Source organism: Malus sylvestris, chromosome 12 (genome assembly GCF_916048215.2).
Source record: "Malus sylvestris chromosome 12, drMalSylv7.2, whole genome shotgun sequence".
NCBI lineage: Eukaryota > Viridiplantae > Streptophyta > Magnoliopsida > Rosales > Rosaceae > Malus > Malus sylvestris.
Window position 1 is genome coordinate 25,125,841 of NC_062271.1, and position 12,964 is coordinate 25,138,804.

A 12,964-nucleotide genomic window follows, 5' to 3' on the forward strand; every position below is an offset into this window, starting at 1 on the left:
AATATCCAATTCCAATTATATTTTGTAGAGATAATCTCAAATAAAGATTAAGATACTAAACCATTTCGATTATGAAATTTATATAATGAATATGTGTTATTCGAAAGAAGTGAAATATGTTCATCTTCCATAGAGGAACACGAGTACTTCGAATTAATGCATACGTAGAAACCCAATACATTATTCATTATCCTACTAAAATATTAAACCACATGCTAATAAATATGTCTTTATTCTTATTTCTTTCCTAACCTTTTCTATTTCTAAATTTTCTCATCCTTATTTTTTTTTCCCCCATTTTTATTAAGTAAAAATGCTCTTATACTTATTTCTTCTCCCGTAAGTATACGGCGAGTGTGCCAAGCTTGAAGACTTGAAGTTGTGAGGCCCAACAACCATACAAATTTCAGCTATAAACCCTAGATTAATCAAATTCATGAGTTGGAAAACATATTTAAATGAAATGATAACTTAATTAAATCCCCCGCATTGTTTTTCAGGGGGGTCAACTTGGAATCAAATCAACTTGTGGTTTATTTATCTATAAAAAAAAATAAGTACAGGGCTAATATGATAACTTCAACAGATCAACTTGCGTTTATTTTTCCCTTTTTTATTCCTTTTCTTATTGGCTTCAAGGACCAACTTGTTTCTATTTTATAATCCCGCACATGAACTTTCCCCATTTTTACGTTCACTAATTCTCGGCTTTGAAAAATGCAACTAACTCATCTCTCTGTTTGTGCGTCACAGAGAGAGAAAGCTAGAGTCCTTAAGAATTAAGATCTCCCCCCCAGAAGCCAAAGCAAAGCAAAGAGCCTCCCTCTTGGCAGAAGAAGCTCTCCACCCATAAAGCTACCCAGTTTGCATCTGCTCAACTCAAGCGTGAGATACTCAAATGCCCCCCAACCCGCCCAAATCCTCAGTCTTGCTCCACCGTGTCCACACCGCCACGTCGGCGACATCCAATATGGCGTCGTCGCAGTACCAAAACCAAAGAGGCGGAGGAGCTGCTGCACTGCTACTCAACAACAATAGTAATAATAATAGTAAGAAGCGGGCCACAGTACCAGAAGTGGTGGCGGGGCACCACACGCATGCGGTGGGTCCTAACCAGTGCTGCTCCGCCGTGACTAAAGAGATCGCTGCGCCCGTGTCCACCGTGTGGTCGGTGGTGCGGCGCTTCGATAACCCGCAGGCGTACAAGCACTTCGTCAAGAGCTGCCACGTCATCGCGGGTGGCGGCGACGTGGGGTCGCTGCGGGAGGTGCAGGTGATATCGGGGCTGCCTGCGAACAACAGCACGGAGAGGCTGGAGATTCTTGACGACGAGAGCCACGTCATCAGCTTCAGCATGGTTGGCGGGGACCATCGGCTGTCGAACTACAGGTCGGTGACGACGCTGCACCCGTCGTCGCGCGCAGGCGGCGGAACGGTGGTGGTGGAGTCGTACGTGGTGGACGTGCCGCACGGGAACACAAGGGATGACACGTGTATTTTCGTGGACACCATTGTTCGTTGCAACCTGCAGTCACTCGCTCAGATCGCCGAGGATATAGCTAGCAAGACGCAAGTAATGATGATAGTAATCATTTAATTAAAATTAATTAATCATACTTTGGCTACTTAGCTAATTAATTAGATCCTCCTTCTTTTCTGCTTACATGGATTTATTAGGCTCGTCAAATCATCGTGATCGAATGTCTATGATCGAGGTTATGAGCTAGTCATCTGTGTTTGTCCTTTTTTTCTGGCGTTTCCGCCATCGATTTGTGATTTTAATCCGATGAAATAGCTTCAGTAGTTCAAGGTTTAAGGCTTTAATCAGTGCTATTACCGTGTGTGATATAAACTAATTTTGGAAAAATTGGCCTAAATAATCACTTTTCAAATTTCAATGGCTGAAAAGATAAATTTCAGTATGTGTTGATATCTAGTCGATATGTGGTCAATATTCGATCATTACTGTATCGTCTATATTTAATCAATATGTCCTCGATTATTTTATGGTTTTGTTCGTCTAATTGGAATATGAGAGAAATTTATAAGGACAATGATGGTCTGCCTTTTCATTTTCGGTGCTCTTTCATGCTTTTCTGTTTGTGTGATTACGGTTAAATCACGCCAATATTCTATATTACTATTCATTTTTGTGTTATTATCTCTATAAAAAAATAATATAAAATATTAACGTAATTTAACTGTGATCACATAAAACAGGAAGGCACGAAAGAACACAAAAAATGGAAGGACAGACAATCCTTGTCCAATTTATAATGGCATGCAAGAAGACATGATCTGAAAAAAGAGCAGAAGCCATGCTGCTGCCTAATATTTTGGATAATATTGAACTTTTTTTTATTAATATGGGTATGGTAATGGCAGTGCTGCTGACTACTGAGGCAGTGACCTACTTGGCTAGGCTTCTCAACAACAAAATTATTCGTCCGGCGTCTCAGCGAGCATTTCACAGCACTGGCATAATTAAGTTAAGAGTAAGAGTGTAGTTTGTGTAAATTCTTTTGTGTATTATATTTTGTAATTAAGTTAATTCTCATTGTCATGCGTTGCTATCAATCTATGTTATCGTTAGAAACTCTTAAGTTCATGAAATATTAACTTTGTCGTTTAATGCGCAGTAATGAGTTGCGCGTCTATTAGGGTTTTGGTTTAGGTAACATGCAATGTAGATGGTATTGTATTAGTTAAACATATACGATGTAGATTAAGTTGTTAATCAGATTGATATTTTATTTATTATATAGGGAGTGAGAAAATCACTTCTCCCGTTGCATCCTATATGATTTGCTCGGAGAGATTAATTAGTGTATCGGGAATACAGTCTAGTACACCAAGTTTAATACAATTGGTTAGAAACATGAAAAAAAAAATTCAACTAATTGTGTTGTGACACTTGATGCATCGAACCATATTTCCAGATTTTTTATTCACAAAAAAATAAATTAATTACAGTGCTGATTAATAATTAGGGTTTGTGATGAAGTAGTATAATAATGTTCTAAACATGCTGTTAGCTTTCTGTCGCACGTTTGATCGCCAATGTGGACACAGAAATGAACCTAGCTAGCCTTGTTTGAATAAACAATACAGCTTTGACATTTTAGGTCCAAAAAATACAGCTAATGTATAAAAACCATAAAATACAGCTAATATATTGTATGTATTTTACTACATTGAAAAACAGTATGGGCACCAAATATAGAGCAAAACGTTACCATTTTCAAGATTCAAATACTAAGAAATCGGAAACAAAATTAGAGATAATGAAACTGATTTTCATGCACTCATCTTCTTATTTTCTTGCATACTCATGTTTATTTTTAGCATTTGATTCCAATAAATCAAATGGTGTGTAAAAGGAGAAGATAGATCGAGGTGCAGAAATTATTTTCCTATCTTGAACTACTAATAAGTTTTTAATTTTGAACAAAATGACAGAGAGATAAAAGTGAAGAATATTATATTGGAAATGAAGCCGGCTAACTACCTTCAAGAGATTTTTCTCTCTCAATTGTTTCATTTGTCCTCCGCTAATCACGATCAAGTAGAAAATGACATAGAGATAAACGTTTCTTACAAAACCTAGAAAAACAAAGTAAATAAAGAAGAGAATATGAAAGCATATATTGTCGTATTGTATGGATGGTATCGACAATCGAGAGTATGTATATGCAGAGGTTGGACTGTTGGGAGAATATATATTTACATTGAAAAATGGTGAACAACTTGACGGGAATCAAATAGCTTAGCTGCCTCTTCCCTTGCAACTTGCTCTTTTTGATAACTCAAACAGTTGCTATCAGCTAGCTGTTCTTCCAAAGAAAAGAGAAGAAAAGGAAGGATACTTGCAAAGCAAACTATGAAGTTGTTGCAACTTGCTCTCTCTCTCTCTCTCTCTCTCTCTCTCTCTAATGGTCATTCTTTTCGTTTAAAGAAATGCAAGTTGGCGGGGTGTGGGTCGATCGATCGGTATCTGTGGCAGAAATGTGAATGGTGAAGTTTTGAATATATGTTTGAAGGGAGACTGATTGACTATATACATCTTATCTGATTTGCAAGTTGGTAAGCAAGTGGGAGGGAAGAGAAGGCACTCTCTCTCTCTCTCGTGTATTCTTGTCTACTTTTCAATTCCTTCACGCCACCCACATATCAGTATATGACTCATTCCATCCATCTGCCCTAACGTTAACTCTTCATATATATGAACAAGATGCTTCTCTTTCTCTCTGGGACTGGTACATCATGGGGGCTGGTATGGTTTTTCACTTTTTGCATGGAAATTATTGACTAGTATATAAGAGAGATTACATCATCACTCATGACCTAGCAGGCTAGCAGCTGCTTCCTGGAAAAACCATGATGCATCACGCATGTCACAATTAGTTTGTTTGAAGCAAATAATAAAAAGAGGATAATGCTAGGGAGATAAAATTTTAAAGAAAAAATTAGTATCCGGTTCCTAGTTCTTACTGTTCATTGACTAAGACCTTATTAGTTCTTAAATTTTGATTCAAGTCCCTAGCATTAATGTGATAATGAATTTACATGTTTATTATATAATTTTTTAATATAAAAATTAGTAATTAATTTAGGGTTTAATACTCACACCTCTATTAAACTTCTAATTAATTTTCAATTCAAACATTTCCAAAATAATAAAAAAAAAATTAAATTAAGTTTGTACCTATTAGTTTTTTTTTATATATATAAAAAGATTCTCAATTTTTTAATCTTAAATGTACCCATTCATATAATTTTTAAATTTTTTTTAATCTTAAATGTACCCATTCTCAAATATATCAAAAATTTGTTATATGTAAAATGTACCCTTTTTTTAATATAAAATCCTTTCAAATTTTTTAATCCATGTTTAAACTTATATGGGTACATTCTTTTTCGTTGATTTGAGAATGTATCCATGTTTTGGTACAATAACTTGTTTTGTTAATTTTGGTTAATGTACCCATACATATATGTACACACACACAATATAATAGAGAGTATAATTTATATTTTATTATTTTTAATCCCATAAATTATGGGTTTTATTTAAAATCTCATTAATATAAACAATTACAAATTTCAATTTTTAATTTTTAATTTTAAAAATATAGTAACTTACATTATTACATTAATGTCAAGGACCTCAATCAAAAACTAAAAACTAACAAGGTTTCAATTAAAGAATATTGATAGCTAAGGACCGCATCCAAAGTGTCCCTATTTTAAATTAAATTTACAAACTAAATGACGTGTCACCAATATGAAATAAGCACGTTAATTAACATTTAAGTAACAATCCAATTATCAATAACCACATCATTTGTTTTACAAATTACTTCAAAGATAACAAGAAAACAATGCATTTTACGTACTCATAAGCTTTTATCTCAAAAGTAGGGATAAAAACACCTAAAATACTTGCAAGAATACAAGGTAATTGTAATATAACAACTCTAGTAAGGTCGTTCTCCACAAGGATTGAATGAATAAATTGTGTAAAATCAAATCTTAATTAATTACTTAAAACAAGGTTTGGGAAAAGGTTGATTTTGATATTTAAAATAATAAAAACAAATTTAATAAAAATAATTAAATAAATCGGCAAAATAAAATAAACTAAAAGAAAACAGTTTTTGAAAATAAATTGTGAAAACACTAGGGTTCCGCCGTCACCTTAACAATCCTATATAGTTCTTCCAATTACTTATGAATTACACATGCATATTTTGAAGGTTAGGTTTTCCTAAAGTATGCCTACTTGGACCCTCAACATAGAGCGTATATTAAACATACCCGTCTGTAGTATTTAGATCAAATCTAAACAAGCATGACTCATTAAGTTTTGTGAAACCTTTCGAAAAACCATGTAACCCTTAAGATGTGGTATTCATATTAAGTGAACTTGCACATATTAATCACAAGAAGCTTTTGTCAATTTCAGGGACCAACCTCCTACCAAAATTACATCAAATTACTTTTCTAAACATCCTAATAGTGATCAGACATTAAGACAAATAGATAGTTTAAACATGATGATTAATAATTCAAAACTTGCATGCATAATATCGTAAGTAAATTAAAAAGAAACTACATATTCTTACTAAGGCTCGTGGCCTCGCCCTAGCAAAAGGAATTAGTTACGAACAATCATAAAACAAAATATTATAAAAAACATGGATAGAAAACACTTTGAAAATAAACTTGAATCGTCAAAAGCTCTCTAAGCCTAGCAAAGTTCTCCAAAGTAGTGTGTGTGTTCTCCCCTCCAAATGGCTAAAAAACTTTATTTATACTACTACACAATTAAAATCCTTACTAGAAAAAGTCTTCTAAAAACTAGAAAACATAATAACTTCAAAGAAACTAGGAAACATAATCCTAATCAAATATGGCAAATCTGTCCAGCCACAAATCAGTCATATTTTGGACCCATATCTACTCCAAAATAGGCCCAAAATAGCTGGATTTAAAGCTTGGAATATTCTGAACACTTCTCCATAAGGCCACAAACCCATCAAAGGTCATCTTGGGCTCCAAAACTCGCAATTAAGCCCAAAAAGATCATTTTCCAGCGCCACGCACTGCTTCCTTATTTCATCGCCAGAAAATAACTTTTTGGTAGAAAAATCCCAAATTTTGATACGAACAAGTCAAGGGACACACGAACATTTTCCAATTGGAATCATTCCAAAATTAATCAATTTGGCCACTTTTTTCTCAAGAAGAAGTCTAATATCCTACATTAAAAATATAAAGCAAAGTATCAAAATTCTACCAAAACATACTAAGAATAGAGTAAAATATATAATATGAAATTGACTCATCAAATCCAATAAACTTAAGCAAAACGATGTAAATGAAAAAGAAAATGATTAACCAGTCAATATATTCAATCAATAGACATAACATAAATCATTGAAAAAGAAAGCAAATTTCACAGCATAAGCAAAAGACAGCAAAATAAAAGATATCCAAATAACAAATAATACAAAAACTACAAATTTCATAAAAAATAATAATGAAATAATGGTTGGAAATAAGAGCAACCCAGATTTCAAATACAAAGAAAAACATAGAATCAACAAATGGCAATTGCAAATGATGCGTGAGAGAGAGACTAGCGATTTTCTTGACCTACTCGAGCGAGCGAGCGTGCCCGAAATGGAAGAGATTGTAGATCCCATCGGTGTAGACACGAACAAGGCGGTCCAACTAATCGGCGGGATTTACCAAACGAGGACGATTTAGCAGGATGAGGACGAGGACGACCAAGCAACTCTATATCGAATATGGTCTTAGCAGTCCTCTAGTTTTGGGGAGGGGGTGTTTCTCTAAGACCTTCTAGAGAGGGAGTTAGTCGGCACGAGTCCCCTTTAATCTCATTAAACTTAGTCCTTGCATGTAAAAAACACAGGATTACACTAATAAGTAGTTCTAGTTCAGTCCAGTGAAAATTAGTGAGGCCAAACAAACGCACCCTTAAGATGTTAAGCCTATATAGTATACTAATAAGTAGTTGATTTCAGAACAATATCGGAGTATTACTTGCTCTATTAACACTTATGGGTTTCTCTGCATTAACACGTTTTTAATTTGTGTTGGCTTAGTTACTTTCTTCATTTTGTAGGTCATCACCTCAGCAATCCCAGAACTCGTTGGTGGCAAACTTATCGGACTTGTGAACCTGTTGGTACCTGCTGCCTTCACTCGTAAGTCTCAAGCTCAATACAATATCCCATTAGTGTTAATTAATGGGATCGTATAATTTGTGGAATGCGTTATTTATATACCATTGGATTTAGCTTAATTTGTTCAGGAAATTATCATTAATTTCGTGAGCATGAGATGAAGGATTTAGCTTGCAAATAGCAAATTTAACTTTTTTTCCTTAAAGGGTAAATGATCAAATTTAGCAAAAGCTATTACTTCATAATGCTGCAATTATTTCTTTGTAATGGCTCATGGATATGCAAAAGTAACCTTAATTTCCTTATGTCAGTTTTCTTTGCCTTTTTCTTCTAGTTTCAAATGCAAGAAAGGATTAGTTTCTAATGTTATATTTTTATGGTTCAAAAAATGTATAGATGTCGCAGTTGATCACTTGTCGTCGGAGTGTGACCAATGCGCCTCCCGCATTATCAGCATCTACTGCTCCAACTGTGAGTGCTCCATTGACTGGGGAGCCTACGCCCCTTACCGAGGCTACTTCTCAGAGCCACATCGCCATGTCGATACCCAATAGCCTAATGTATCAAACCTAGAAGACTACTTGTAGTTTTTTCTTTTTAGTTTGGACATCTTGTATGTACATTTTCATATATCTTATAATTAAATACCTTTGCTTGGTTAATTAATTATTGTTTATAATTTAATTACAATATTTATTAAAAATTAAAAAAAAAAATTTGACCAAAACAAAATAAAAAGGGGTTTGCACGACTCATGTTACTTATTCGTCGCGCAAACCCTACCGTCACTGCCTTGGCGCGACGGTTAGTGTGCAACGAAGGTTGCATCACGCAAACCCTTAGGCAACGATTTTTTACTTTTGCGCGACGAAGGTACCAACATCGCGCAAAGTGTTTTTTCTACTAGTGGGAATGAGCATAATGTGCAGGTCGCAACTAATCGGCATGATATGATTGTGAATGAACGTCGGACATATGCTTAGGATTTTTTTAGTTTAGCTGAGCCTACGACTTCAATGACAAGGATTCCAGCTTTTTATTGGAATTCAATTAGGATGGTTTTGCTGGGTGTTAATGACCGAGGACAGTCTTTTTCAAATATTGGGTGTTTCACTACTATTAATATTTTATCTCCGACCGTGTGCTCTTCTTCTAGCCAACATTTGTTTGTGCAGTTTTTGGTTGGCAATATGATGCAAGGTATTGTTTTTATTTATGTTGTAACGACTGTTGTGGAACATGGATCATTGTTGTCTTCTATTGATCAAACAAGTGTGAACAGGTTTCCTGATGCACTGTTAGTATTTGGTGATTTCATTCTTGGTATTGATAAGAAAATTTGTGATAATTGAAGAAAGTTAAGGTTCTACTATAAAACAAATTGACAATATTGAAAGTAACCAAACTTACTTATAAATTCATGTAAGGTCTCTCCTCCTATCAATGTGGGATTCATTCTCAACACCGCCTCCATCCTCCCATCAATATGAGACTCATTTTCAACATGCTTCCTCACGTGTGGCGAATTTTCAAACTTAATGCATAGACAACACAACGGAGTGACGTGGAGTGCGTGTGACCGTTTGGCTTCACACATGGAACAATTTGCTCTGATACCATGAAGAAAGTTGGGATTCCACTATAAAACTAATTGGTAATATGAGGGTAGCTCAACTTACTTATAAGCACTTGCAGTGTCCCTCCTCTCATCAATGTGAGATTCATTCTCAACACGCTCCCTCACGTGTGGTAAATTTTCAAGCCTAACATGTAGACAATACAACTGGATGACGTGAAACACGTGTGGCCGTTTGGGTTTCACACATGAGACAACCTGCTTTAATATTATGAAAAAAATTGAGGTTCCACTATAAAATCAATTGGCAATATAAGAAGTAGCATAACTTATAAACTCATATAAGATCTCTCCTTCCATTAATATGAGACTCAATCTCATCAGTAATTTGCCTAGGCAATTCTCCTCGACTGAATTTCAAAATATGGTTGCCACCCTCTCTGCTATATGGTTTGAAATTTCGGCAATTAAAAAGAAAGTTTAGCTTTGACAAAAAAACAAAAAAGGTTTAGCTGAAAGGGGATGCCATCAGCCCATACCAAGGCCTTGAGTTTCCTTCACGACAACCAGAAGTTAGGATGTGGGATGTCAAGTTGTCAACCTCATTTTTATACTTTTTGAACACCTATGTATTCACTAATTTAATGTACAAGATAACGGATATACAGCTTTGTTATTGCGTAAACTACAAAAACGACCCTCTATTAACAGAACAGTTTATATGCCCCAACCAATTTGACAATTACTTGACAATGAAGAGTTGTTATAATCACTGTCATTTGAGTAGAATCTTTCATTTTTTAAATTATTGACAGAATTCTTTTTGTTCGCCTAGCCTCATTTGCTTCACGGATAATTTTGCCTACCAATATGCTTTCTTAAATATCGACATATCTCTGATTGCATATTTCTGGCTTTGAATATGTCAACTTGCTTGATACTAAATGCGTTGACGAATGTTGCTATAAAGTTTGATGTGGCTAAAGCTTTTGACACTCTCAACTGAGATTTCCTTTGCCGGTTTCTTTTTGCTTTTAGGTTAAATTCAACTTTTGTCCAATGGGTAAGTTCTATTCTGACATCTGTGAGGCTTTCTATTTTTTTTTATGGAATTCAGGTTGGCTTCTTCGAATGTAGTCATGGTGTTCGGAGCGATCCATTATCTACTCTCTCTCTCTTTTTTTTCATTTTTTTTTTTCTTGCAAAGGAGGTTACCGAAGTTTAGTGCATTTATTTGAAATTGAAAAGGTCAAAGCTATTCCTTCTCCTTCAGCAGTTGAAATTTCCTCTCATATTCTTTTGGTGGATAATATCACGGTTTTATGTAAAGGGAACAAGGCCCAATTGGTGCAACTTATAGCTTTATGAGTACGGATTAAATTTAGACAATTGGTGAATAAAGCATCTCATGTTTATCAGAGTACGTCAGCTGTTCCTTGTCAATCTCTAATTTACTCTTGGTTGAGCATCCCCATTGGAAAGCTTCCATGTATATATGTGGGGTTCCAATTTTTATTGGACGACCTAAAACAGCTTAATTCCAAGTTTGGTAGACAAGATTCATAATTCTATATCTGATGTGTGTGGTCATTCTCTTTCTATGGCTAAGAAATGACCCTTATTAATTAAAAGCAATAATTTAGAAAATAAGTAAGTTTATCTTGGTGTGATTCAATACTTGAACGGATGAAAGAATGTCATACACTTATTTTATTTTTATTGATGCTTGGCCTAAGAATGCAAACTATTGTTCATAGTATGGCTGCTATGTATGTCAATGGGGCAATACTTTCTTCTCATAATGGTAATTCATCGTTTCAATCTCATTCTGGCGCGTCTAGTATTTTTGTTGCTCCTGGCTCTCCTTCTGTATTTACACAAAATTTTGGATATGGTTTTAATGCTTCTAATTCTTCAAACATGGCTGCTCCACAATCTTCTTTTCCTCAGTATGGAACTTCAAATGGTAATGGTTTTCAATCATCTGGCAATAATTTGGAGGTCAAGGAACTAGGCTTTATGGTAATAATGGTTACAAGGGCAGGAATAATGGTGGCTATAAACCAAGGTATAACAATTCAAAGTCTGGTGGTTTTTGGTCTGGAAATACATCTAATCGACAAACGGTCATTCCTGAATGTCAAATATGTTTGAGAAAAGGACATATTGTTGTTACATGTTGCTATAGGAGTGAAAATAATCAAGTAATTCAAGAGTGCCAGATTTGTGGAAAGAAATGACATATTGCTATTGATTGCAGACACATGGGCAATTATGCATATCAAGGGGCTCATCCACAAGCTTCTTTACATGCAAATTTTGCATTTCAAGACCATCATTCTCAGTTTCAGTACAATTCTTCTCAGAACGGTTTTTTCGCTGGTACCTCTGGTTATCAGGGATTTCATTCAGCATCTTCAAATGTGCCTCCTGATTTTTCTGCGCCACCTTTTTTTTCATCAGGGTCAGTCTTCTCATAATTTTTCAGATATTCCAGAAAATCAATTGCCAACTGCATTTATTGCTCAACCTACCTCTGGAAATTGTTCTTAGATAGTTGATACAGGAGCTCCACACCATATGAGTCCTGATGTCACTATCTTAAACATTGCAGTTCCTTATGATAGAGATAAGAAGATTATTGTTGGTAATGGGGAAGGTTTAGTTGTCAAACATATTGGCACTAGCCAATTACCTACTTCTTCTCATCCTTTATATCTCAAAAATGTTCTTCATGTTCCAATGTTGACAGTCAATCTACTTTTTGTAAAACAACTTTGTCGAGATAACCACAGTTGGTTTATTTGTGATGATGTTGAATTCTTTGTGCAGGACAAGGCAACAAGGGAAGTACTATATCAAGGAAAGAGTAGCAACAATGAGCTATTTAGGATTCCTATGCATGTTTTTCCAACTGTGATGAATCAAGGTGATGTCTCTTCAGCATTTTTGGGCAAAATGGTAAAGTCTTCTTCATGGCACCACAGACTGAGGCATCTTTCCAATGAGGTTCTACAAACTATGCCTAGAGATTCTAATATTTACTTCTCTACTAATGTACATCCTAAGACTTGTTCTCACTGTATTAGTGGTAAATTAGTAGGTTATTATTTCCAGAGAAGTTTGACAGAATATCAATTCCTTTTCATAAGATATATAATGATGTATGGGGTCCTTCACCAATTGTATCATTTGAAGGTTATAGGTACAATGTGTCATTTATAGATGAAGCAACAAGATTTGTATGGATTTTTCCTTTAATCAATAAATCAGATGTTTTTGGTACCTTTGTACAATTATGTGCTTATCTAGAAAATCAGTTTCAAGCCAAGATCAAAATATTGCAATCTGATGGTAGTGGTGAATTTCTCAGTAATGCTTTAAAAAATCTTCTTGCTCATAAGGGTATTGTACAGTATGTGTCCATACACACCACAACAAAACGGATTAGTAGAAAGGAAGCATAGGCATATTGTGGAGACTGCCCTTACTTTGTTGTCCACTGCATCACTTCCTCATAGATTTTGGTATCATGTTGTGGCTTATGTTGTGTTTCTAATAAATAGAATGCCTAGTAAGATTTTACAGATGATTTCTCCATTTGAGAAACTTTTTCATAAGAAACCTGATTTGTCTACACTGAAAGTTTTTGGATTTGCGATATATCCGTACCTTT

At 35.0% G+C, this 12,964-nt stretch overlaps 2 protein-coding genes across 4 annotated transcripts; both read left to right on the plus strand.

Moving 5' to 3' along the window:
• Nucleotides 1–595: 595 nt before the first annotated feature.
• Nucleotides 596–2,657, plus strand: LOC126592515 (abscisic acid receptor PYL4-like). 2 transcript variants are annotated; one of them, XM_050258214.1, is made up of 2 exons: nt 596–1,573; nt 2,221–2,657. In XM_050258214.1, the coding sequence occupies exons 1-2, from the start codon at nt 899–901 to the stop codon at nt 2,275–2,277; spliced, it is 732 nt and encodes a 243-aa protein (XP_050114171.1). In that variant the 5' UTR covers nt 596–898; the 3' UTR covers nt 2,278–2,657. The 2 variants fall into 2 exon arrangements, with proteins under 2 accessions (XP_050114171.1, XP_050114172.1); XM_050258215.1 differs by having other exon boundaries at nt 2,386–2,657.
• An 8,309-nt stretch (nt 2,658–10,966) lies between these two features.
• LOC126594167 (uncharacterized) lies at nt 10,967–12,553 on the plus strand. 2 transcript variants are annotated; one of them, XM_050260383.1, is made up of 4 exons: nt 10,967–11,092; nt 11,239–11,356; nt 11,549–11,752; nt 12,121–12,553. In XM_050260383.1, exons 1-4 carry the CDS (start codon nt 11,060–11,062, stop codon nt 12,159–12,161), a joined length of 396 nt encoding a protein of 131 aa, XP_050116340.1. In that variant the 5' UTR covers nt 10,967–11,059; the 3' UTR covers nt 12,162–12,553. The 2 variants fall into 2 exon arrangements, with proteins under 2 accessions (XP_050116340.1, XP_050116338.1); XM_050260381.1 differs by having other exon boundaries at nt 10,967–11,356.
• Nucleotides 12,554–12,964: the final 411 nt, after the last annotated feature.

What these genes read in the sequence shown, in the direction of transcription:
- LOC126592515 (XM_050258214.1), top strand. Translation starts at nt 899, where the DNA reads ATGCCCCCCAACCCGCCCAAATCCTCAGTCTTGCTCCACCGTGTCCAC. An exon ending in ATATAGCTAGCAAGACGCAA is followed by an intron (nt 1,574 to 2,220) that starts GTAATGATGATA and finishes CACATAAAACAG; the next exon opens with GAAGGCACGAAAGAACACAA.
- LOC126594167 (XM_050260381.1), top strand. Translation starts at nt 10,975, where the DNA reads ATGAAAGAATGTCATACACTTATTTTATTTTTATTGATGCTTGGCCTA. An exon ending in AATGGTGGCTATAAACCAAG is followed by an intron (nt 11,357 to 11,548) that starts GTATAACAATTC and finishes TATTGATTGCAG; the next exon opens with ACACATGGGCAATTATGCAT. An exon ending in CCACCTTTTTTTTCATCAGG is followed by an intron (nt 11,753 to 12,120) that starts GTCAGTCTTCTC and finishes TTCTTTGTGCAG; the next exon opens with GACAAGGCAACAAGGGAAGT.